Source organism: Gracilinanus agilis, chromosome 1, assembly GCF_016433145.1.
Source record: "Gracilinanus agilis isolate LMUSP501 chromosome 1, AgileGrace, whole genome shotgun sequence".
In the NCBI taxonomy this organism is placed as follows: domain Eukaryota; kingdom Metazoa; phylum Chordata; class Mammalia; order Didelphimorphia; family Didelphidae; genus Gracilinanus; species Gracilinanus agilis.
This window is the reverse complement of record NC_058130.1, coordinates 642957777-642985408: the sequence shown is the minus strand read 5'-3', so window position 1 is coordinate 642985408 and position 27632 is coordinate 642957777. Positions and strand designations below refer to the sequence as shown.

Below are 27632 nucleotides of genomic sequence, written 5' to 3'. Positions count from 1 at the left end.
TTCTTTGTGAACAGATCTCCCATGTCATTTTTCTTTCCTACCACTTCTTGGAACCCAGGAATTGTGTTGGGCCAACCTCACTGGGCAGCGGGCAGAACCAAAAGATTCTCACACAACACCAACAGGTTTGCAGTTATGTATTACGGGAGCCTACATATTTCAGAAAGCAGGGAAAGAGAAACACCGGAAGAGCTGCCTTGTCAGGGGAATACTAACTACTTCTAAGAATCCTATCTGTACCCCTCTATGATATCATTTTCGGCTTCCACATGGATAGCACGGACTGCAAGGACTGCAAGGACTGCAAGGATCACAAGGATCACATGGACTGCTGCAAGGATTGCATGGATTGCATGGATTGCATGGATTGCATGGATTGCATGGATTACATGGATTGCATGGATTGCATGGATTACATGGATTACATGGATTACATGGACCGCATGGATTGCATGGATTGCAAGGGTCACATCGACTGCATGGAAGACATGGAAGGCATGGGCTGCAAGGGGCTTCAACCTTCACACAACTGCCAAGTCCGTAAGAATAGGTCACATCTTTCTCATCCACACACGGGGGCAAGGAAAACTCTTTGCAGATGTTCATGTAGCTGTATTTTTTCGATCCTAGGCAATCGTATCTATTCTCACGTTCCGCTGACACAAACACCTTCCCATCTTTCACTTTGACTTTGACTTGGTCGGGCTCAAAGCCGCATACATTCACTGACCCTAGTAAGTTACTACTGCAACAGGATGCAGCCAGAATCTTGTTTGTTGTTCTTCTTAGTCTGCAATTTAAAAAAACAAAAAAAAAAAACAGGCCAGCTCAGACCAGATTATACTTTAAGAGGGAGGCAGTACTTCTTTAAGTGGGCGGGGGTGGTGGGCTAAAGGGATCATGGGAATGGGATGGATTGTGCAACCCAGGGCTCTAGTCCCAGCTCTACCACTTATTACTAGCCCAAGATCTTTAGACCAATCAGTTAATCTGTTCTGGGCCCTGGGCTTCTCATCTGTAAAATGAGTCATTGGAGCTCTAGGATTTCTGACATCCCTTCCAGGGACTAACAAAGGCGACCTTCAATCTGCCTATCTCAGAACAGCTTATGCAGAGCCAATGGGTAAATACTATGGTGACTGGGATCCTGGACTTTATCCTGGATTTAAAGGGGCACCTGAGCTCCCTGGCCAGTAGTGGTGGTTCCTCCCTCTTCCATTCTTATTATAAGGGTTGTTCCAGAGCTACAGCTGCTATAACTCCCCATTCTCCCAGAAGGCGGATGAGTCACCCTTTGGAGAAGGGTGGGTGGTTTCCTGAATATTTTCCAATGTTATATTTTGACAATGGCCTGTGCCCCACCCACTATGTCTCCTTTGGTGGTGATGGGGAGGTGGGTAAGGAAAGGGGGAATTGCAGCAGATCACTTAGGGCTGTCCCTGACCTGTCAGTGGAGTATATTCTGCTCCTCAGCACTTAACAATTCTGTTGTATGAAAGAAAACACTGTGCCTCCAATATGGCTCTATGTAACCCTGCATAGACTACCTGGGTGACAAGGAAAATCTAGCCTCCATTTATTTATTTACACGTCATTTCATTTGCCCAGGAATTTTGAGGATATTATGATTTTAGGTATATGAGGAATTTTTTATTTCTTAAAAACAAAAAACAAAAAACTTTGAAAAAATAGTGGCTAAGTTTAAGGAAAAAAGATAGAAAGAGCATTTCTCATATGAATTTAAATGGATAAAAATGGAGCAATTAAATCTTTCAGCAGACAGTCCAAGCCCCTAGCCCTGGTAAGTAACAAATAGCCAAAAAGCCCTCATTTCTAAAGGGTTTTAAGTCAGACTTTGACATAGAAAGCTCATTTCTTACAAAGTTCCTATGAATGGAAAAGGGTTTATTGGCATGTAGCTCTAGGCCAGTGATGGTGAACCTTTTAGAGATGGAGTGCTGGGCTTGCCCTCCCCCCCCCCATTTCAAACCCCCAGAGAGTGTCCCCCGTCCTGCTCCTTCCCCCCTTCTCTGTCAATTGAGCTGCTGAGCAGAGGGATAGGTGATGAGAGGTGCAAGGAGAAGGGGAGGAGACTGGTCCCAGCCCTTCTCTTCCCTCCAACTCTGCTCTCCTCTAGCTTTGTGCCATGCTGTCAACTATGCTCTCCTCAAACCTAGCTCTTTTTCAATCCCTCCATAGGAATCACCTTTACCAGAGACTCAACAAGCTGCTATCTGTGCTGTATGCTCATGTGGCATCATGTGAGGCTCCCTCCCACCCCAGTACCTTACTCTAGGCAGGAGAGGGAGAAAGTGCTCCCATGGGGCTGCTGGACAGAGACAGAGGGGCAGATGAAGTGAGGAATGTCCTCATGTGCATGGCAAGGGGGAGGGGAATAGCTCCTCCAAATCCCTCTGGCTTTCAAGTAAAGAACTCTGGTGAACAACTGCAGGCGTGCCCACAGAGATATCGCTGTGTGCCCTTTTGGCACGTGTGCCATAGGTTTGCTATCACTGCTCTAGGCTCTCTTTTGAGCCCACCAAAGTTCTGGTGCTCTTGGGCACCAAGGAGAGATCCAGTAGTAGTAGAATCTGCAGTTGCTGCAAAAGGGATACTGTGAAACCTCTTCCCTTTTCACCCTGGGCCATGTAACACTCTTCTGCAAGGAGCCAAGTTAGGTACGGACCCACACATCCTGCTACAATGCATGGCATTAAGCCTAGGTATATAGAGAGATATCTTCTATTTTCCTGTGAGATCCATCACCTATTGATGCCACCCCAAGGAGATGGGATGAAAGGGGAAGGGCGGAAGAAAATTGGGTCAATAATGCTGCAGATGCTGAAAGTATGCCTGTGAGGTAAGTAGGAGGCAGGAATAAATATCACCATTAAGAAAGCTGCTGGGCTAGTAAGTGAGAATGCTGACAGATAGCCAGTGTGGACAGGGAATAGGCTCAGGCTAGCAGCTCTGAGTCAGCTTGAAAATTCCAGGCACCAGACTTCCTGGAGCTGATAAGAGGATTTGAAAGCGGGGGTGGAAGCAACCTAGGCTAAAGCTTCTAAGGCGAAGCACTTGGTTTTTGAGGGATTCTCTCCCAGTCCTGTGAATCCCTAAAAGACCATACTCTGTGGGAAGGAGTCAGAGGACTACAATCCCATTCATGGTTTTCTAAGCCAGGCTACAAGTTAGGAAGGCGCCTGTTCTTTTCCTAGTTGAATGATCTGCACAAACTGGACTGGGAAAAGCCCTAAGGTACTAGGCTATTTATTCCGCAAGATTTCCAAGACCTCAGATCACTGAAACTTCCTCTCTTTAATGGGAAAAACACAAAAAAAGGACATGTTATGCTTGGACCATGGGATGAATGTCAGTTATCCTCATTTCTCTAATTCTCAATCTATTGTCCACTTTTCTTTACTATACTTACAAATAAGCCCATATCTCATCAGTTTCAAACAAACAAAAAACAACTCCCCCACCCCCACCCGTCAACCCTTAGGCTACTTTCCTGTATTTTCCCCCTTTTCCTTCCCTTTCCTAAGCAAACTATTAGGGGAAACTATAAGTATTTGCCTCAATCAATCAGTAAGCAGTTCTTTTTTCTTTTTTTCCCTCAGTTACACACAGATAATTTTTAACAATTTTCTGACGTTTTGGGATTCAGACCTTCCCCCCCCTCCCAAGGCAGTAAATAGTCTGATATAGATTATGCTGGTGCTTTCATGGAATACATATTTCCATATTTTGACAAGCATTTATTAAGTGGCTGCTAAGCACCACATACTACTAAGCTCTATGGATAAAAGTAGAAAGAATGAAAGAATTCCTACTTGCAATAGGTTTATGAATTCTAATCTAAAAATGTATGAAGTACTTATGTTTTTATATGTATATATTAGTATATGGACAGCTAAGTGGCACAGGGGATTGAGCATTGGGCTTGGAGTCAGGAAGACTTCATCTTCATGAGTTCAAATCCAACCTCAGACATTTACCAGCTGTATGACTCTGGGCAAGTCATTTAACACCCATTGCTTCAGTTCCTCATAAATAAATGAGCTGGAGAAGGAAATGGCAAATCACTCCAGTATCTTAGCCAAGAAAACCCTACAAAGTAGTCATGAAGAGTTGGACACAACTGAAATGACTCAACAATAGCAAAAATATGAATATATATATATATATTTGTGTGCATAAATATGTGCACACACAAAGTAGTCAAATATCAAGTACAGTAGGTTGGGAAGGAGAGAATCAGCAGTTGAAAGGAAGGAATGGTCAGGAAAAATTGCATGGAAAAGATGACTCCTGAATTATATCTTAAAAGGGATTGGAAGGGAAGGAGGGAAAGAGGAAATGCATTCCAGGCATGGGGCAAGTCAGTGCAAAGGCACATATGGGAGATGGAGTGTTTTGAGTAAGGAACAGAAAGCCAGTTTTTCTTGGTCACTTCCTCTCTTCTCACTTATTTCTCAAGTCATTGCAATGGGGCTTCCAATATTGCCTTTCAACTGAAACAGCTCTCTCTCCAAAGTTACTACAGATCTCTTAAATGCTGGATTTGGTAGTTTTGCCTTTATCCTCATCCTTCTTGACCTCTTTGTATCATTTAACACCATTGTCCACACTTTGCCCCTATATACTTCCCTCTCTTTGTTTTTTTTTTTTTTTGTTTTGTTTTGTTTTTTTTAAGGATTGCTCTCTTCCTACCTGTCTTTAGCCCCTAACTCTGAGTTGTTCACCAAGGTTCTATCCTTGACCCTCTTTTCACTCTACACTTTCTTTCTTGGTGACTTCAATAACTTCCATTGATTTAAATTGTTATCTTCTTACAGATGATTCACAGATTCTTTTAGACTGCCCTGGCCTCCTTTACTTATATATTTATTATTAAATGCTGTTTAATTAAGTTACACATTTATTTATTTAAAATTAAATAGCATTCAAATAAATAAATAACAATATGGATTAACACTGAGGAAATATTATTATTAAATATATTTATTATCACATATTTGTTCTGACCTCCTAAGCTTGCTTATCTCTAAATTGTCAATCTTCAACTGCCAACCGGAAATTTCTAATGGAATGTTCCACAAACATCTTAAACTTCATGTTTCTAAAACAGAATTCATCTTTCTCTTCAAACTCACCCCTTTTCTGAACTTCCCGATTTAGTTTAGTAAAGATACTATAATCATATCAGCCAGTCACTCAGGTTTCACAACTCTGGCATTATCCTGGGTTCCTCACTTTCTCTTCCTTCACATGTCCAATTAGTCACCCCAAATCTTGCTTCTATATACACAACATCTTTTGTATATGTTCCCTTCTTATTTCTCATGTGGCCACTGCCTTAGTCCAGATCTTGCTTACCTCTCACATGGACTATATTACAATAATCTCCTAATTAGTCACCCCACCTCCTCCAGTGTCTCCCTAATCTTGCCTCATGCTCCACACATAGTTGCCAAAGTGATTATTTGTAAAAATTTGTAAATTTGACCATGTCAGCTCTCCTACTCTATAAATTCCAGTGGCTCCCTATTGCCTTCAGGATCAAATATAAACTCCTCTGTTTGGCAGGTAAAGTCTTTCACTACATGACCCCCACTTAGAGTCTTATTTTACATTAGCCATCTTTCTATACTCAATGGGCTAACTACACTTAACATACTATTAATATTCCATCTCCATGTCTCTGGTACACTGTCCCTCCTATCTGGGAATGTTTTTCTTACTCACCTCCACCTCTTAAAATCATGTTTCCCTCAAAATTCAGCTAAACTATCATCATCTTCTATGTGAAGCCTTTACTTGTCTGTTTTCTAGCATCTGCCTCGCCACCATCATTACCTTGTATTTAATTCATAAAGGTTAAATTTATATGTTGTCTCTCTCAATGAAATAAATGTAAGCTCTTTGAGATCAAGGACTATTTAATTTTTATCTTTCTATTCCCAGTACATAGATCAGTGCCTGGCACCTAGCAGAAACTTAATAAATGCTTGTTAATGATTGGAGTTAGCCTCAGTTTGATCAGAAGCTCCGTGTAACTCTATATTACCTAAAGTGGGGAATGGAGAGAATATAGCTAAGGTTCCTGTCCCAAATTATAAGGGACTGGCTCCCAGTTAGGTGGCACAGTGGATAGAGTATTGGACCTGGAGTCAAGAAGACTTATTTTCCTGAGTTCAAATCTGATCTTAGACACTTTCTAGCAGTGTGACCCTGGACAAGTCATGTAACCCCATTTGCCTCAGTTTTCTCATCTGTAAAATGAGCTGTAGATGGAAATGGCAAACCATTACAGTTGTAAAAGGAAATGGTAAACCACTCCAAAATCATTGTGAAGAAAACCTCAAATGGAGTCATGAAAAGTTGGACATGACTGAAATGGACAAGCAACAGCATCTCAGGGTCAACAAGTTTTTTCCTCACCAGTTGATAGGTCCTAGACCTCTTTGTTTCATCTTCTTCCATTCCCTGAATGATTCCCTGATTCATTCCCTTTCACAGTATAAGAATCCCACAAAATCTGGGGCAATGGTTCTAATTTGTCCCTTTCCAAGAAATATGTCATCCCCCTCTCTTCTTGTTTTCAGGTTGACACAACTGAAAAATGACTGAACAACAAAACCATAACAAAAGGCAAAGGCTTGTTTTGTGGCAAAGTTTGCTTGCCAGACTAAGTATAGGGATTGGATTTGATTATTTTATGAGTATAGGGAACTCTCAGATGAGAAAACTCCGTTACCTAATGGAAGTCAGTACTTTCTCTGCAATCTAGTCAGAGAGAGATTAAATTACTTAATCTAGGGTCACTGACCAGTCTGTATTTGAGGCAGCACTTGAACTCAAGTCTTCCCGGGTCTAAAATCAGCTTTTTACCCATGATGCCAAAATGCCATGATGCTTCTCATTCATCTATGCCCACTATAACATAAATCATGTTCACAAAACACTTTATTAAGCTCATTATTACATTCGATCCTCACAACAACCCTGCATGGTAGGTATTACTTTCTTCATTTTCCAGGTGAGATAACTGAAACTCACATAAGACTTGTATACGGGACGATTGCAGTCCTTCTGTTTCACACCACGTGATAGATCACAATTCTCTATGTCCCAGGCAAAAGGAGAAATCTTACATTTCCAATGCTTAAGAGGGAATTCAGCTGAAATGATCTAAGAAGACCGTACCCTGGATTTAGAGTGTGATAAGAGCCTTTGAGATGATTAAAGTTTAATGCTCTCCTTTTCCCAATGAGAAAAATGACTTGTCCAAGGTCACAACAAATAGTGAATACAGTCAAAATGAGCTTTGAACTCAAGTCCTCAGATTCTGAAGTCAGCATCCTTCCTACTATCCTATCTTAAAGAAGGGAGATGGGGGCAGCTGGGTAGCTCAGTGGATTGAGAGGTAAGACCTAGAGACAGGAGGTCCTAGGTTCAAACCCGGCCTCGGTCACTTCCCAGCTGTGTGACCCTGGGCAAGTCACTTGACCCCCATTGCCCACCCTTACCAGTCTTCCACCTATGAGACAATACACCGAAGCACAAGGGTTTAAAAAAAAAAGACCAAAAAAAAAAAAAGAAGGGAGATAACTCATTCTTTTCTTTAAATGGAGGCTTACAAGAAAAGGTAGTGCTGGGAATAGAAGATTCTCAAGGCTCACATCTCCCTCTTCTTGCCATTCCATAACATCATAGTTTTAAAGTGGGCCAATCCCCTCATTTATAGATAAGGAAGAGAGAGGCTAAGTGATATTCCCAGCCTTAGACTAAGAGACTGAGGTGGGATTTAAAACTGTCTAGTAGATAAAGTGTTGAGTCTGAAGTAGGAAAACTCATCTTCCTGAATTCAAATCTGGCCTCAGACACTTACTAGTTGTGTGACATTGGGCAAATTATGTAACCGTTTGCCTCAAGTTACTTATCTATAAAATGAGTAGGAGAAGGAAATGGAAAATGACTCCAGTATCTCTGCTAAGAAAATCCCAAATGGGGTCAGGAAGAGTTGGATGCAACTGAAAACAACTGAACAACAACAATCCAGATTCAAGTCTAACGTCTAATTCCCTACACCAAAGGATCCCCAGTAAATCTCCTCAAAATGACTGAACTAAAATAAAATGGAATTGGGAGATATTAATGAGGTCAATAAAGATATAATAATGTTAATTTACGGTTTTCTAAGTCAATATGATCCCACCTTTCTATTTGAGTTTGATACCACTGCGTTATACTTTGTTGTTGTTCAGGTGTTTTCAGGCATGTCCAGCTCTTCATGACCTCATTTGGGGTTTTCTTGGTGAAGGTACTGGATTGGTTTGCTATTTCCTTCTGCAACTCATTTTACAGATGAAGAAACTGAGGCAAACAGTTAAGTGATTTGTCCAGGGCTGCCTTCTTAGTATGGGACTGAGGTCACTTTTGAACTCAGGAAGATGAGCTGCATTGTGCCACCTCTACCCAAACCACTATTGTACTCTTCTAGCATTATACTATACTGCTCTTCATTTCTTTATAAAGGAAATTGTTAATAGACTCTATTGCCACCTACTTTCACCTTCTGACTCCCACATAAATGTAGATCTAGATGGGATTTTGGAAGCCATTCAGTCCAATCTTTCATTATACAGATGAGGAAACCAAGGCCCAAGAAAACTAAGTGACTTGACCAAGATCACTCAGGTAGGAGGTATTAGATGGAGAATTTGAAGATAGGTCCTCCTTTGAGTCTGGAGTCAATGCCCTTACCCCTGGACCACAAGGCTTCTATACTGCATTCTCTCTATTTTATCCATCCTCAGGATTCATGCAGATAAGATCCAAAAGCAGTGATGAAAATGGCTATAAATTTAGAATAGTAAGGGAACCATGAGGCTACTTAGTTCAACTCCCTCACTTTAAAAGGGGGGAAAAACTGAGCCTCAGGGAGGCTTAATGACATGCTTAATTTTCATAGAGGAAATAAGTAGAAGAGTCAGGATTTGAACCCAAGTATTGTCCCTCTCGAGAAGCTAGGTGGCACAGTGGAACTAAACTTGGAACTAAAATTCATAAGCATAAAATAATTTTTTGGGAGTGCAGCCATTGAATGGCTGATGATGATGGGAAAGGATTGATGAGAAAGCACATAGCATGGCTCTGGTGGTATACCAGCAAACCTGGGTGCCATATATGGTATGCTGGGTATACCTCCCACCTTCTCCTTCCCCCCATTCATGGATGTAAGAAGGTAGCCTGACTTGAGGATTTTACTCTGACAGTTTCTGATAACCCAGTCTGGACTTTTGACCTTTGAGGTCAGATCATCAAGCTGCCATATTGTAAAGAAATTTATAAATTTAATTTATCTATTAATATTACTAATTTATTATATTAATATATTATGTGTCAAATATATGTAATATACAATAATATATAATATATAATAATATAATATTAATTAATTTATTATTCATTTATTTCCATTTTATAGGTGGAAAATTTGAGACTCGTGGATGTTAGGTAACTTGCCCTTGGAGTCATACGAGTAGTAATTACTAGAGTCAGGATCTGAACCCAGGTCTTCCTGATTCCAAGTAGAGTTCTAACAATTCTGCCTAGATGCTTTGTATAATACCATATATGTGAGGAATGGCATCTACGTATTCCTTTATTACATTTTTGTAGCCCCTGTTCCCCAACAAAGCCAATTCAATATAAACCTCAAATTTAGAGTAGGATAGTTGGGATCTAGGTATCTGACATCCAAAAATTCTTAATAATTCCTTCATAATGTTAAGTTCACCAGTCTCCCCTGACAATAAAGTTGGGGGAGAAGAGAGGGACGTAACATAAAATTTGGAAGTGGGACAATCATAGCTTCTTAAGACTGTGAAAATATTGATATTCAATGTGTCTGAGGATTTTCTACTAAAACAAAAAACATAATGCTTTGCTTTGCACAGAAAATGCACAATAAACAGTTTGAGAAAATTTGCTTGGTAAAGAATTTTTACATAAATGAATGAATTTATGCTTGAGACTGAGGTCAGCTTAGAGAAACGATAGACTTCCTGGGGTCAATCCCAAAGGAGAAAATACAATATTTATGGATATTTGAGAAATAAGTGGCACATTGTTTTATTTTTCCCAGCTGGTATTAACCAAAATCTCTCTTATTGTGTAACTCTATCAAAGCTTACATAATAACAGAGTTATTTTATATACATAAGAAGTGGAAGGGACTACAGAAGTCAGCTAATTTCACTTCCATATTTTACAAATGAGGAGACGAAGGCCCAGGAAGTTTAAGGGACTAGCTAAATGCCTTAAGAGGGAGCTAGGTAGCACAGGGAAAAGTACAAGGCCTGCAGTTAGGAAGATTCATCTTCCTGAGTTTTCAAATCTGGACTCAAACACTTGCTAGGTGTGTTATCCTGGTCAAGTCCACTTAATCTAGTTTGCCAACTGGAAAATGAAGTGGAGAAGAAAATGGCAAACTACTTCAGCATCTCAGCCAAGAAAACTCCATATGGGGCTATAAAGAGATACAACTGGAACAATTGAACAGTAATAAAAGTCATACAGGTAATAAACACTAGACAGAAGATTTGAATCCAGGTCCTTTTATGTCATGATCCAAAGCTCTCTCCACTACACCTTGTGTTTCTAATTATTTAATCCTCAAGTTCATAAAGCCTTCACTTATTATATTATAAATTCTGAAAGGGCAAGATTTGCTTGGTTATCTTCATACATTTATCAAGTAGAGGGAAAGACACAAAATAAATGAGATGAGGGCTAAATTAGAAACCCTGCTGACTGAAAAACAAAACCAGAGGGATACTGCATAGAGGGATTTAAAGTAAATCCATGGTTAGTTGTTCTTTATAGCAAAGGAAAGGTGGAAGCACCACTTGATACCCAGGGAAAAGAGGTGTCTTTGTGAGGTGAAGCATATTTAGAGAATGTTTTGATTCATTTTCTTTTGAGGAGTGACAAGTCCATAAGGACATTCTGGGCCCATTGAGGCAAAAGCAGCCAGAAAAGACATATTTGCAGATCTGCCTCAAGACTATGGCAAGGATTAGTCTGACCATGTATGTCTACAGATCACTATCTAAAGAACACCTGGTATTAAAATAGGCAATGAGGAAACCAAGCTATCACTCTTTTCAGATGATATGATGGTCTACTTAAAAAATCCTAGAGAATCAACTAAAAACTTATAATGGAAATAACCAACAACTTTAGCAAAGTTGCAGGATACAAAATAAATGCACATAAATCATCGAAGCAGGAAGAGTTAGAAAGAGAAATTCCATTTAAAATCACCCTAGACAATATAAAATACTTAGCAATCTATCTGCCAAGACAAACACAGGAATTATATGATCACAACTACGAAACCCTTTCCACTTTCCACACAATTAAAACTAGATCTAAACAAATGGAAAAACATTGAGTGCTCATGGGTAGGATGAGCTAACATCATAAAAATTATCACCCTACCCAAATTAATTTACCTACTTAGTGCTATACCTATTCAAACTACTAAAAAAACTTTTTTACTGAATTAGAAAAAACTATAATAAAGTTCATTTGGAAGAACAAAAGACCAAGAATATCAAGGGAAATAATGAAAAAAATTATGAAGGAAGGTAGCCTAACAAATACCAGATCTTAAACTGTACTATAAAGCAGTAGTCATTCAAAACAATATGGTACTAGCAAAGAGACAGAAGGGAGAATCGGTGGAATAGACTAGGGGTAAGCAACCTCAGCAAGATAGTCTTCAATAAACCCAAATAACCCAGATTTTGGGGGGGAAAACCCTACTATATTTGACAAAAATTGCTGGGAAAATTGGAAAACAATATGGGAGAGATTTGGGCCTAGATCAACCCCTCACACCCTATTACCAAGATAAACTCAGAATGGGTGAAAATAACTTGAATATAAAGAAGGAAACTCTAGGTAAATTGGATGAGCACAGAATAGGATACTTGTGTCAGATCTATGGGAAAGGAAAGATTTTAAAACCAAGCAAGAGTTAGAAAAAAATCACAAAATGTAAAATAAATAAATTTGACTACATTAAACTAAAAAGGTTTTGTACAGACAAAATCAATGCTACCAAAATTAGAAGGGAAGCAACAAATTGGGAAAAAAATCTTTATAAGAAAAAATTCAGACAAAGGTCTAATTACTCAAATATACAAAGAGCTAAATCAATTGTACAAAAAATCAAATCATCCCCCAATCGATAAATGGGCAAGGAACATGAATAGGCAATTTTCAGATAAAGAAATCAAAACTATCAATAAGCACAAGAGAAAGTGTTCTAAATCTCTAATAATTAGAGAAATGCAAATCAAAACAACTCTGAGGTACCACCTCACACCTAGCAGATTGGCTAAAATGACAGCAGGGGAGAATAATGAATGTTGGAGGGGATGTGGTGAAATTGGGACATTAATGCATTGCTGGTAGAGTTGTGAACTGATCCAACCATTCTGGATGGCAATTTAGAACTATGCCCAAAGGGCTTTAAAAGACTATCTGCCTTTTGATCCAGCCATAGCACTGCTTGGTTTATACCCCAAAGAGATAATAAGGAAAAAGACTTGTACAAAAATATTTATAGCTGTGCTCTTTGTAGTGGCAAAAAATTGGAAAATGAGAGAATGTCTTTCGATTGAGGAGTGGTTGAACAAATTGTGGTATCTGCTGGTGATGGAATACTATTGTGCTCAAAGGAATAAAGAACTGGAGGAATTCCATTGGAACTGGAATTACCTCCAGGAATTGATGCAGAGTGAAAGGAGCAGATCCAGGAGAACATTGTACACAGAGACTGATACACTGTGGTACAATCGAACATAATGGACTTCTCTACTAGGAACAGTGCAAGGATCCAGAGCAAGGCTGAGGGACTTATGAGAAAGAAAACTAGCCACATTCAGAGGAAGAACTGTGGGAGTAGAAACACAGAAGAAAAACAACTGCTTGAACACATGGGCTGATGGGGATATTATTGGGGATATAGATACTAAATGATAACTCTAGTCCAACTATCAATAATATGGAATTAGATCTTAATCAATGATACATGTAAAACCCAGTGGAATTGTGTGTCAGCTAAGGGGGGTTAGAGGGGCTTGGGGGAGAGGGAAAGAACATGAAACATGTAACTATGGGAAAATATTCAAAATAAAAATAAAATAAAAATAAAAATAAAGAACACCTGGGCTTTCTTAAATGACTCAGAACATCTTGACCAGCTAAACTTACTATCACAAACTTTGTGCTCTGTCTCTGGGACAAGTGACCTTCATGCATATCAGCTATACCTTAGTGATCTGTACTTCTAAAGAAATCCTTGTGTCAGTGATGACAGACCAAAAGAAGCTTTGAAGATCACCATTGGGTGAAGAGTACTCCTAAACTGCAGCTAGACACTCTAATTGGCACCAAGGATGTATGCTCTTGATATATTATTTTCCTTTGTTCATAGAGTGTAGAAACTGTATAAACATTGGACTTATATATGCTCAATAAAAAGGAATCCGCAATCCCATTCATGGCCCCCTTAACCCTGTCAACTTCTCATCCACACAGGATTTCTCTCTCTTCTCCCTTCTCCCCTGAGCTGGTCTCCAGAGAGAACCAGTTCTTATCAGAGGAGACAGCAACCCATCTCCCAATCATCTTCTGAAGTCACAAATTGGGCCCTCTAGGCAACAAATGGGGCAAAGATAGATGACCTGTTCAACCCAGCTAACCAATTGTCATGCTAGAGGGTTGGGGGTATGGCTAAGATGCTTAACCATTTGGAAGTAAGGCCAAAAGAGCATTCTGGGAGCAAACTGATTTCATATGAGAAATTCAGGTATAAAAATGCAATATCACTCTCACTGAACACCTAAACACAACCAGAATTCCTGATTTCCTTTAAAGCTCATATCAAGCGCCATCTTCTACAAAGACATTTAATCCTGTGTGAAGTATTAAAATGACAAAAGATAAGACACCAGAAGAAAAGTCCCTCAGGTTGGAAGGTGTTCAACATGCTTCTGAGGAAGGGTGATGGACAACTACAAGTAGCTCCAGAAAGAATGAAACAACTAGACCAAAGCCTAAAAGAAGCTCAGCTGTGGATATGTCAGTGATGAAAGGAAAATCCAATGTGGGGAAGCAATATTGAGAAGCAAAGTAAGCTAGATGTGGTCAAATGGGAGATGGAAAGATTAAATGTCAATAGCTTAGGGGTCCGTGAACCTAAATAGATGGAAATGGGTGAATTTAATTCAGGTGACCATTACATGTAGGGAGGAATCCCTTAGAAGATATAGAAAACCTTCCTAGTCCTTAAAAGGGTGAGAAAAGCAATATTAGGGCATAATCTTAAAAATGACAATATCTATTCAAATCCAAGGCAAACTGTTCAACATCACTTATCTGCTCCAAACACTGATGCCAAAAAGGCTCAATTTTCTCAGTTCTTTGAAGTACCTTATGACATCTTCTAGAAATAATACCAAAAATATTTCACATTCACCTAAGGAGATTAAAATGTTAATGTAAGAAATAAAAAATAATTAGGATAAGTTACAAATTTAGCTGGGTTTTGTCAAAATATATCACTGGTCATAGCAAATACTCTTTTTTTTCAACAGTCCAAAAGGTGACTCTACACATGGACATCACCAATATGATGTCCATATCAAATATGTCATATCAAAGTCAATATCAAAATGAGATTGATTATATACTTTGCAGTCAAAGGTGGAGAAGCTCTATGAAGTTAGTTAAATTAAAATGTGGAGTTGACTGTGGTACAAAAGTTCAGGCTTAAGTGGAAGAAAGTAGGAAAATCATTAGACTGTATTGGTATGACAAAACTAATATCCCTTATGTATATGAAGTGGAAGTAAGGAATAAATTTAAGGGATTAGATCTGGTAAATAGAGTATTTGAAGAACTATGGCCAGAGATTCACAATATCATACAGGAGGCAGCAATAAAAAACATCCCAAGGAAAAAGAAAAGCAAGAAAGCAAAATGGCTGCCTGATGAGGTTTTACAAATAACTAAAGAGAGGATTCTGAAAGGGAAATATATACCCAACTAAATGCAGAATTCTAGAGAATAGCAAAGAGAGATTAGGTTTTCTTAAATGATCAATACAAAGAATAGAAGAAAACAACAATAGAACTGGGGGGAAGACAAGAGATTTCTTCCAGAAAATTAGAGATATCAAGAGAACATTTCACACAAAAATGGGCATAAGAGACAAAAATGATAGGGACTTAATGGAAATAGAAGAGATTAAGAAGAGATGGCGAGGGCAGCTAGGTGGCTCAGTGGCTAGGCCTAGAGATGAGAGGTTTTGGGTTCAAATTTGGCCTCAGACACTTTCTAGCTGTGTGACTCTGGGCAAGTCACTTAACCCCCATTGCCTAGCCCTTACTAATCTTCTGCCTTGGAACCAATACACAGTATTGATTCTAAGATAGAAGGTAAGGGTTTTAAAAAAAGAAGAAGAAATGGCAAGAATATATATAATTATATAAGAAATTTATCTTATCAATAACCACAGTGGCATGGTTACTGATATAAAGCCAGATATCCTGGAGAATAAAGTCAAGAGGGCCTTAGGAAGTATTGCTAACAAGACTAGCAGAGGTGATGGAATTCCAGCTGAACTATTTAAAATCCTAAAAGATGATGCTGTTGTTACAATAGAATTTAAATAAAATAGTAAGTCAAAGTAAGCTTCTCCAAGCAAAGTTATGTTTCATTAATGGGGGTGCTATCCACTAATAAATCAGATGTCTTGGTCCCTTAAATAGCCAAAATACCTTATATTGGGTGGTCAGTAGACTTTTATAAGCAATACATTAAGGGAGAATTACCAGAAGTGCAGGCTGGTTTTCAAAGAGGCAGAGGAATTAGAGACCAAATTGCTAACATTCATCGGATGATGGAAATAGCAAGGGTGTTCCAGAAAAAAGCATTTATTTCTACTTTATAAATTATATTAAATTCTTTGATTATGGATCCAACAAATTATGACAAGTTCTCAAAGACATGAGAGTACCAGTTCATCTTTCTGGTCTCCTAAGGAACCTGTTTGTGGGCCAAAAAGCAACAATTAGAACTGAACATGGAACAAATGGATGGTTTAAGGCTGTCACCTTATTTATTTATTTATGCAGAGTATTCCACATGAAATGCAAGACTGGACAAATTGAAGGCCAGAATTAAGGTGACCAGGAGAAATACCAACAATCTCAAATATGCAGACAATTTCACTCTGATGGCAGAAAGTAAAGAAGATTAAGAAGCTTCCTAAATGAATCATGCTCAAGGGGCTATAAAAGAATGCCTGCCCTTTGATCCAGCCATACCATTGTTGGGTTTGTACCCCAAAGAGATCATAGATAAACAGACTTGTACGAAAATACTTATAGCTGCACTTTTTGTGATGGCAACAAACTGGAAAAGGAGGGTATGTCCTTCAATTGGGGAATGGCTGAACAAACTGTGGTATATGCGGGTGATGGAATACTATTGTGCTAAAAGGAATAATAAACTGGAGGAGTTCCAGGCGAACTGGAGAGACCTCCAGGAACTGATGCAGAGTGAAAGGAGCAGAGCCAGAAGAAGACTGATATACTGTGGTAAAATCGAATGTAATGGGCTTCTGTACCAGCAGCAATGCAATGACCCAGGACACCTCTGAGGGATTTATGGTAAAGAACGCTACCTACATTCAGAGGAAGGACTGCAGGAGAGGAAACATATAAGAAAAGCAACTGCTTGAACACATGGGTCGGGGTGGACATGATTGGGGATGTGGACTCGAAACTACCACACCAATGCAACCACCAACAATTTGGAAATAGGTCTTGATCAAGGACACATGATAAAACCAGTGGAAATGTGTGTCGGCCATGGGTGAGGGGAGTGCGGGGGGTGAAGGGGAAAGTAGGAGCATGAATCATGTAACCATGTTAAAAATGATTATTAATAAATGTTTAAATTTTTAAAAAAGCTTCCTAAAGATTGGGGAAAAAAGAGAGTATAAAAGTTGGCTTGAAGTCTAACATTAAAAAAACCCCAAGAAAATGGCAAATGGTCCCTTCACTTCCTAGCAAATAAAGGGTGAAGAAATGGTAGTAGTGCCAGATTTTACATTCTTTGGCTCAAAGATCACTGTAGATGGTAACTGCTGCCATGAAAATTAAAAAATACAACAAACGTTTCCTCCTTGGAAGGAAAGCTGTGGCAAATCTGGACAGTATACTAAAAAATAAAGACATCATATCTTGCAGCAAAGATCAAAACTATGGTATCTCCAATAGTAATGTATGGTTAAGAGAGTTGGACTATAAGAAAAGCTGAGTGCTGCAGAATTTGTGCTTTCAAATTGTGGTGCTAGAGAAAACTTTTGAGACTCCCTTGGATAGCAAGGAAGGAGAGCAAATCAGTCAGTAATTAAAGAAATTAATTTAGACTACTTATTGGAAAGGCATTTACTAAAGCAGAAACCACATAATATGAAGAGAGAGATCATTGAAAAAGAACCTGATGTTGGGAAAAACTGAAGGCAAAAGGAAGGGACCAGCAGAAGAAGAGATGGACATTGTCATGGAAACAACAAACATGAGCTTGGATAGACCTTGGAAGATAGTGGAGGAGAGAAGGGCCTTTCATGCTATGGTCCATGGGGCCATGAAGAATTGGACACAAAAAAATGAAACAGCACTGACAGGTTGGAAAACATTCAGAGAAAGAAAGTCAGGATGGTGACGGGCCTGGAATTCATGTCATATGTGGATAAGTTTAAAGAACTATTGATGTTATCCTGGAGAGAAGTCTCAAAGGAGGACATGACAGTTGTCTTCTAATGTGTTAAAAATCGTCAAGTGGAAAAAAGACCAGACTTTTTTTTTTTGGCTTCAGAGGGCAGATTTAGGAGCAATGGGTAAAAGATGCAGTAAGTTCCCCCTTGTTAAGCATTTTTGGAGGTCAACTAGGTGGTGCAGTAGATAGAGTAGTAGGGTTGGAATCAGGAAGACATCTTCCAGAGTTCAAATCTAACCTCAAGACACTTACTGGTTGTGTGATCCTAAGCAAGTCACTTAACCCTGTTTCCTCATGAGGTTTCCTCATCTGTAAAATGAAATGATGAAGGAAATGGTGAACCACTCCAGTACCTTTGTAGTTGAGTGGTATAGTGGATAGAGCCAGACCTAGAGTCAGGAAGATCTGAGTTCATATCAAGCCTCAGATATTTACTAGCCTTGTGGCCTTGGACAAGTCACTTAACTCTGTTTGCGTCAGTTTCCTTGTCTATAAAATGAGCTGGAGAAGGAAATGGCAAACTACTGAAGTATCTTTGCCAAGACAATCCCAAACAGGGTCATAAAAAATTGGATCCTGAAATGACTGAACAACATACAACATTAAGAAAAATTTTTAGCAAAAGCTAGTTGATAATTTATAAGGTATGTCATAACATGACTTCTTTTTCAAGTGTGGGTTAAACTAGATGGCCTATAAGATGCCTTCTAGCTCTAATATAGTGCAATTCAGTGAACGGGATTAACATGTCTTTTAAATGCCATAGAATAAGGTTCTATATAAAAAATTATTCTAGAAACTGTTGCCTTGACATTTTTGTGTTTGCGTGGTCATCCTTTGGGAACTCAGGAGTAGAAAACTGAGGATAGGAATAATCACATATTCCTTTATAAGGAATATTTGCCAGAGGGTTGAGAGATCTTCCAGAGGTGGGTGTTGGATCAGTTTTATTTGATTCTTTTTTATAATGCTCTAGGAAAGTGAAAGAACTGTTTTGTGGGTAAAACCAAGTTTTTCTGCTTGGTGAAATGCCAACACACTAGAGGCAGAGGTAAACCAGGCAAGTAAGCTTATATGTGTGCTGGGTAATGGATTTCCTACAAAGCAATTGATAAATAAATAAATTGATAAATAAATAAAAAGTTTAAAAACTGATGAATCCAGAATATCACCAATGAGACCTAAGAAGGAAACTTGAGTTACTGTAAGACTGGGCTTCTGCTGCTCAAAAGGGCCAACAACAACATGCTAGACATTCTCAAAATATCATCAACAGAATAAAATAGAACTCATGAACCTGCGTCATGTAACATTACAGGGTAGCCACACCAGGTATTTATAGCACATGGGATCTCATCCCCATACCTCAATAAAAATGTAGCAAAGTGAGAAATAAGATAGTAGAGAACCTTCCTCCTAAGAAGAGACTTAGGTTTTAAACCCAGTTCCCTTGCCTTCCAGAATATCATATTCCAAGCTGTCCAGTACTTCAGTGTGGAAGTTGTCAGACGCTATGTAATCCTGACTGGGGCTCCATGATATTTGAATTGTTTCTTTCTGGATGCTTGCAGAATTTTTTCCTTGGCCTGAGAACTCTTGAACTTGCTGGAAATTGTCATTTGGAGATTTATTACAGGAAGTGATCTGTGGATACTTTCAATTTCTATTTCATCCTCTTATTCAAGATTATCAGGACAGTTTTGATAATTTCTTTTAATATGATGTCTAGTTTTTTTTTTATCATGAGTTTCAGGTAGTACAATAATTCTTAAATTGTCCTGGATCTCCTGGATCTATTTTCTGGGTCAGTTTTTTTTCAAAAAAATATTTCATATTTTCTTCTATTTTTTCACTCTTTTGATTGTTTTTTGTTTGTTTCTCAATTGTATCATGAAGTCATTAACTTCTATTTGCTAATTCTAATTTTTAAAGAATAAATTTCTTCCATGACCTTTTGATCCTCCTTTTCCACTTTTCACGAACTCTTTTCTTCATTGTATTTTTGTGCCTCTTTTTCCACTTGACCAATTGTTTTTAACACTGCTTTTTCTTTTTCTTTTTTTACTTTACTTTCTTTCCCCCATTTTTCTTCAACCTGTCTTATTTGATTTTTAAATTCATTTTTGAGTTCTTCCAGCACCTGAGATCAATTCACATTTTTCTTTGAAGTTTTCCACGTGGTTGCTTGTATCTCACCATCCCCTATTGATTCTGTGCCTTGCTCTCCTTGTCTCCATAGAAATTTTCTAGTGTTGAATGTTTCTTTTGCTCTTTTTCCTAGCCTTTTTTTGCCTGTGGACTGGAAATTCTGAAAGCTGCTGATTCTGTCTCCTCTCCTGATGGCTTGCAGGACTCGGCACTCATGAGCTATTTTGCCCTGGGGCTCAGAGCTTTACCACACAGCACAGGTTTAAAAAAAGTCAGATTCTAGGGACTTCTTGGCCTCATCATGGGTTGGCACTAAGCTTAGGACTTCAAGGGGTGGGTCTGGGGTCTGGAATGTTCTGTGGTTGGTATAGAAAAGGTCTTGGAATCCCAAAGTTAGCCTATGCCCAGGCTTGGAACCTGAAGCAGTAGGTGGTAGGTTGATTGGCCAGCACTCCTCTGTGTGCAGTTTTGCTTCCCCTTATCCTGTGAAAATCAACTCTCTCTGCCTACCTTTCAAGTTGTGTTCAGCGGGGAAAGTTCCCTCATTCCATTTTGCTATTGGTTTTTGACTCCTGCTGTTTTGAGATGCTTTTTAAAGATTGGTGTGGAAGGATTGTCAGAGAGGTTTCAGCTTTCGCTGCTACTAAACTGCCATCTTGGCTCCAACTCTTGCCTAAGAAGAGACTTAGGAAAAATAGAGATGGAGTCTGAGAACACCAAAGCTGAGCAAACAAAATGTCAAAGCTAATTAAAAGCAGGAAGAACATTTTATGTAAGATATCCAGAAGTCAGGCATCTTGAAGAGAAGAGTCTAAAAGATATGAGTTCAAGTTTTCTCTCTAATGCATAGCAGTGGTATGACTATGGGCAAATTGCCCTAGACAGCTCTCAAATGACTATTCGTCCCTTTATTCAATGATCATTTATTTATTCAGCCCTACTCTATACTAGGTATGGTATTGTAATACAAAGATCAATGTTGTACTGTTAAGTTCTAAAGGAGTTGCAGATCTAGACTAATGGGGAGCACACAGGCCATCTTTCACACTGATGTAAGTCATGGGCTGTTCCTCCCCCTCCTCCAAATATCCATGAATATGGACTTCTTTTCATAATGTTGAGAAGGCCAGAACTGGTTTTGGAGAGACACTCCTTAGAACTTAAATGAGATACTTCTAAATTTAGAAAAAATTAGAGTTAATACTTTTTATGATGGTAATAGATATTTGGGCAACAGTTTCAAAATACAAAACTAAGAAAGGTTTATGTAAATTTTTGCTTGAGTAATTAAGAATAAGTTATTAAGGGAAGGATATCCTTAATCTTTTCAGGTGGGTTATAAAAAATGAATATGATCCTCCAGGTAAACATCCCTTGATATTGTACTCAGAGCTAATATATTAGACTGATGGATTATGCATGGATATGACCCATTATATTTACATTTTTTATGCTTTCACATTTTTTCCATAGTATAAAAAATGGGGAAAAAAGAAATGATTTGACCAAATAGAATGTGCTAAATAATTGTTTTATCTTTTTAAAAACAGAGTTTGCTTGATGACATCTGGTCTTTGTTTGTTTTTTAAATGAATACTTCTGAATCTCTCATAACTGGACCTTTCTGTTGCACTTTCATCACCATTCAATTGTTGTACCTTCCTGTGGTAGTGAATGCGATGAGTTCTATTCTCCCATATTCTGAAGTATGTCAGACATGAGAAAGGATCTCACAGAGGCCCTCAACATATGGGAGAATGGCGCTTCAGCGTACAAGGGGGCATGGCATTGCCTACACTTCTTTCTGCCGTGCCAATGGGAGAATGGTGCTTGCTTTCTCTGTCAGCATGTGTAACACAGCATTGCCTACACTTCCTTCTGTTAGTGAGAGCTCTTCAAGCACTAATTTCACCAATGGGAACAGCCAAACTTACACTGTAATCAAATGGACAAAAGGGAAAAAAGTTACAAAGGAAAGGTTTGGTTCAAAGGCCAAAGAAAAGAAAAAGAAAAATATGACCTCCCCCCAAAATAAAAATTTTAAAAACATCAACAGTTTAAAATTTTGCTCCTTATATAACTGAAGTATTTTGGAGTCATCAGAAAACAATCAGTGATTTTCAACTCTATGGATTCTAGAGCCACAAGGGACTTCAGAGGAAGGTCCTCAAGAGTCAAAGGTGTCAAACTTCCCTGCCACGAGAAAAATTAAGATTATGCCTTATTACTTAATAACCAATATCACTCTTCAAGCCATCATTTTTCTTGTTTTGTCAGACTCCACTGTGGAAGGGTAGGCAGTTTCTGAAGGTGTGATCAAGTAATATGGTCACTCCTGGCCCCAAGGTATCTGCTCATTGACCAGCTTGGGCTGGGTCCCCTCAAAGTGGGAACCTCACTTCTGTGCCAGCTTGAGCTAGGTCCTCCTCTGGGGTTATGTCCCTTTGTCCTTGCTTTTCCTTCATCAAAGGAGGGTGGCCTGGTCTACAAAGGGAGACCAAATCAGGAGATTCTGATTAGGGATTTTTTTCTAGTCAAGATTGCTAAGAGGTAGATGGGTCTCATAAAATAGCTAGTATTCCTTAAAGTGTCAAGGTTGGGTGGGGGGCAGTAATGAAGTACATCTGAAAGGGGCAGACTAATTTGAAGCGGGGGGCAAACTATTCCTATCATCTAAGGCTTAGTCCTGTGCTTGCACTTCCCTGACAATGAAATAATAAGCAGGAGCTGAGATCTATTAACCAACTTCTTCCTTAAGATGTCCATCAATTATGACTGTCTTGCCTTTTCCAGGGGAAAGTCCAAATGATGACCTGTCAGGCCAATCAGAGGAAAAGCACAAGTAGTTTTTAAAAGGTCTATTGTCCCTCAGATCAGATCTTTTGGCACAAAATGGGGGCAGTCCAGAAACTCCTTTTTCAACACATTTGGAGCCCTATTAATAAACTTATCTTGTGAGGAGAAATGCCTCAATTTACCCATTTGTTAAATTTCACTCATGTCAGCCGCAAGCAGCCAAAAACTCCAGAGTGCTAACTGAATTAAATGAAAACTAATTAAGGAATGTTTAACAGTCAATAAAAATACACCATTATCATAGACAATGATAATTTGTGGTTTTCTAAGTCAACATGCAGAGTTTCTATTTGAATTTGATACCACTCTGGCCTGATCTTCTCATTTACAGATGGGAAAACTGAAGTCCAAAGAGGGACTTTCCTAGGATGACAGAATTAAAAGATAGAATAGGGATCTGAATTCAGATCCTCTGACTCCAACGCCTATACTTTTTCTGCTCTAATATTAATGTTTCCTTCTCTCTTCAGATACATTACTGTTGTTTAGTCATTTCAGTTATATCTAAGTCTTGGTGACTCCATTTGAAATTTTCTTGGCAGAGATACTAGAGTGGTTTGACATTTCCTTCTCTGTTCATTTTACAGATGAGGAAACTGAGGCAAACAGGGTTAAGTGACTTGCCCAGGGTCACAGAGCTAGTAAATGTCTGAGACTGTTGAACTAGGTGTTCCTGAATCTAGGCCCAGTGTTAGATCCACTGGGCTACTTAGCTGCCTATTCTTGGAAAGGGAAGTAATGAAATAAATCCAAGTTTCAAGGTATGTCCTGGAGGGAGGAAAAACTGTTATTGCCTATATTATCTTCTTTGCTTTCCAGCCTGCAAACCCCCTAGAGTATACATTCAGATCTCCTTTGCCACTACTTCCCCCAGTGTCATTTCTCCAATTTCCAAGAGATTCAATTCACTTATCTCCTAGGCAGGAAAAGATATGTTTCTTGACTTCCATCATTTGGTACCCCACCCTTCTTTTCTTCATTCATAATGATAATGATAATAGTCATAATATAAACCGATGTTCATATCATGCCACCATTTATTCCCTTTAAAAAAAAACAAAAACTCTTACCTTCTATCTTAGAATCAATACTAAGTATTGGTTCCAAGGCAGGAGAGTGGTAAGGGCTAGGCAATGAGGGCTAAGTGACTTGCCCAGGGTCACACAGCTAGGAAACGTGTGAGACACAGGATCTCCTGTCTCCAAGCCTGGGACTCTATCCAGTAAGCCATCTAGCCACCCCACCATCACTCATTCCTCCATGACTTCATTGACTCTTCCTGGTCTCTGCTAAAAGCATTCTTTTTATTCTCACACATCCATCATTCCCCCTTTGTGCAAGAACCCATCCTTAGGCCGTTTTCCATCTCCCATCATATCAGGTTACTATAGCAACTATAAGTATCTAAGAATAAGTTTACTTGGTCAGTTCTTTCTTTTCATCCAGAATGGCTTTAATGGCCTTCCTCTCCAAACTTCTGATGGTCGGTCGAAGACAGAAAAGCTTGATATCACACAGGCAATATGGGTATAGATCACATAGCCCACAAATGCGAGGGCACTTTGAATAGCACAGGCAAGCTGGGTATGGATGTAAGTCACAACAGCAATAAGGATGCACATATAAGTCGCAGACGCAACGTGTGCACTCGTCGAGGCATTTCAATTGCCTGAGTTCTCTGTCCACCTTCCTTATATCCCTTCTTACACTGTCCAAAAGACAACTTAGTGCAGCCATAACAGTCACACCTTATTTGTCGGTGAGTACCTTTGGAAAATGGCACTCGAGGGGAAAAAATTGTTCTAAGCTCTTCTCAGGAGTTTCTTTTACAAATAAAGGAAACTCCCAAGATTCACTTAGTTTATAGCATTCATTCTATGACCTCACCACCCACTGAAGATGTCATAGTCTCTGTTACCATGTGAACTGAATGGCTAGTTCATTGGCTCCAGAAAAGCTCCTATGGGAACCTAGCTAACCTCTAGGCTCCTGAAGTTCAGAGTTCATTGGTCTGGAAATTCCTCAAGTTCTTCTCACCTCTGTGGGCGGGCTTTGCCTTGGCGCCTTCTACTTCTGGGTACTTCGTGGTCACAGTGAACTTCTGTGAGATGATCTGCTTGTATCTCTCCCTGAATTTCTCTGTCTCCGATCTCATCTGAAAAACTCCATAACCCTACCTCGTTCTCTGGGTCCTGCTCTGAACCATGCAGAAAGCAAATATAAGATGCCATACTACATGTCTCTGGCTTAGCATTGTCAGGTCTTAATCTGTCTGTGGTCTTAAGGGATCTCTGATTCTAAAGTTACTGGGATTCTATCTTTAAACCCTGATGTGCTACTAACTGAGGTTCTGCTCTCATCCTCAAGCTCGCAGTAGCTGTAGCAATGACTTTGTGAAACTCTGCCTCACTTAAATCCAATTTATGCGCTGGTCAAAAGACATCACCAGTGATGTCATTTTGGTTTTCTTTGAGTACAAAGGACAAACAAACAACCAACCAACCAGTTGCAGCAAAGTCAAGTCTTTGAGCCCCTGTCTCCCAGTGTATGGGATTTTTTTTTTATCAGTGTGCCCCTAGTCTCCAAGGCTTCCCCCCTTACCCCTGTTGCCCCGGGGACTGAGCCAGGCAAGACAGAAAATAGGAAGGTATTCTCCCCATGTATTCACCTTAGTCATGGAGAAAATACAGTAGTGTCCCAAGTTGAAGATTAATTGTCTATGTATGATAAAAGTCCTATAGCTGCTATTATTTATAGATGGAAACATGCCAGTTGCATAAAGCCTCAGGAAACTACAGAGACTATTTGAAGACACTGATACCCATTCAAAAAATTTAAGTCTAACCATCCACACAGGAAAAATGAGTGGATGAAGAAGGTCAAATTACTGATATTACAAATGTTCTTGACCATAGATACACTCATACATATATACATACATATATACACACACAAACAGGATTACTAAGACTTTTTAAAATGCACTAAGACTTGAGATACCCTCTATTTACATTTACACTTACACACAGATACAGATATATGTATATGTGTGTGCATATGCATATGCATGTAATATATATGCATCTGGAACAGATAATACCAAAGAAGAGTTGGGCTTAGAATTAAAGAGGAGGAAGTGAATGGAATGGATTGGGCTTAAGAAATTGAAAAATCTACTTTTAATGTCACAAATTTCTGCCAGAACTGAAAGCACATTTTTAAAAGAATGCTATTTTTCCTTAATTACATGTGAAAACAATTTTTAACATTTGTTTCATATAATTTTTGAGTCCCAAATTCCCTCCTTCCCACTTCTTGAGTATTCAAGCACTTCAATATAGATTATACATGTGTAGTCATACAAAACATATTTCCATATTAGTCATGTTGCAAAAGAGAACTCAGATAAAAAAAAGCTTTTAAAAATACACTTGGAAAAATATTCCATCAGATTTTTCTCTGGAAGGGTATAGGATTTTCCATTAGTCCTTCAGAATTGTATCATTGCATAGTTGAGAATAACTATGTCATTCATAGTTGATAATCATTACAATATTTCTTTCGCTTATACAATGATCTCCTGGGTCTGCTGATTTCACTTTGCATCAGTTTATGTAAGTCTTTCCAGGCTCTTCTGAAAACATCCTGTTTGTCATTCTTATAGTGTGGTAATATTTCATCATAATCACATACTACACAACTTGTTCAGATATTTCCCAGTTCCCTTCAGTTTCTAATTCTTTGCCACCACAAAAAGAGCTGCTATAAATATTTTTATATATATAGGAACTTTTCCTTTTTCTTTGATCACTTTGGGGCACAAACCTGGTAGAGATACTTTATAGTTAAAGATTATGCACAATTTTATAGCCCGTTGGACATAGTTCCAAATTGCTCTCTAGAATGGTTAGATCAATTCACAATTGCAGCAAACATGTATTCGTGCCTTCATTTTCCCACATCCTCTCAAATAATTTGTCATTTTATTTTTCTGTCACATTGAGAAATTTGATAGGTAGAAGGTGGTACATTGAAGTTGCTTTAATTTGCTTTATTTCTAATCAAGAGTGATTTAAAACATTTTTTCATATGGCTATAGAGCTGGGGTCAGCAACCTTTTTGGCCGTGAAAGCCATAAATGCCACATTTTTTAAAATGTAATTTCGTGAGACCCATACAGTGCTCACAGTGTGTGCTCCTGTAACAGCGCCTAAAAAAAAATTGACTTTATGGCTCCTGCAGAAAGAGCCATATCTGGCCCTCAAAAGAGCCAGAAATGGCTCAAGAGCCATACATTGCCAACCTCTGCTATAGAGCTTTGATTTTTTTTCTGAAAACTTCCTGTTTATATCTGTTGACTATATATGAATTGGAGAGTGACTTTGTAAATTTGACTCATTTTTTTTTGTTTTTGAGAAATGAGGCCTTTATCAGAGAAATTTGCTGCTTCCAATCTTGGCTGTGTGGGTTTTGTTGTACAAATTCATTTAGCATAATAAAAATTATTCATTTTATATCCCATAATACTCTCTCTCTCTCTTGCTCAGTCATAAATTCTTCCCTTATCCATAAATCTGGCAGGTAAAATATTCCATGCCTCCCTAATTTGCTTATGACATTAGCTTTTATGGCCAAGTCATTTACCCATTTTGACCTCTTCTTGGTATCTTGGTATGAGATTGTTGGTCTATACCTAGTTTCTGCCAAACTTTTTTCTACTTTTCCCAGCCATTTTTGTCAAATAGTGAATTTTTGTC

The 27632-nt window shown here is 38.7% G+C and overlaps 1 protein-coding gene across 1 annotated transcript; it reads right to left on the bottom strand.

Moving 5' to 3' along the window:
* Positions 1-252: 252 nt before the first annotated feature.
* Positions 253-24612, bottom strand: ODF1 (outer dense fiber of sperm tails 1). Its single transcript, XM_044658226.1, has 2 exons — positions 24296-24612; positions 253-790 (listed from the first exon to the last, which is right to left on the bottom strand). The coding sequence occupies exons 1-2, from the start codon at positions 24610-24612 to the stop codon at positions 253-255; spliced, it is 855 nt and encodes a 284-aa protein (XP_044514161.1).
* Between the last annotated feature and the right edge of the window lie 3020 nt (positions 24613-27632).

Bases quoted from the DNA above. Each gene is read 5' to 3' on its own strand.
- ODF1 (XM_044658226.1), bottom strand. From the start codon at position 24,612: ATGGCTGCACTAAGTTGTCTTTTGGACAGTGTAAGAAGGGATATAAGG. The intron at 791-24,295 runs GTAAACTTATTC...TTTAAATTGCAG, and splicing joins GAAAAGAAAGAACTGACCAA to ACTAAGAAGAACAACAAACA.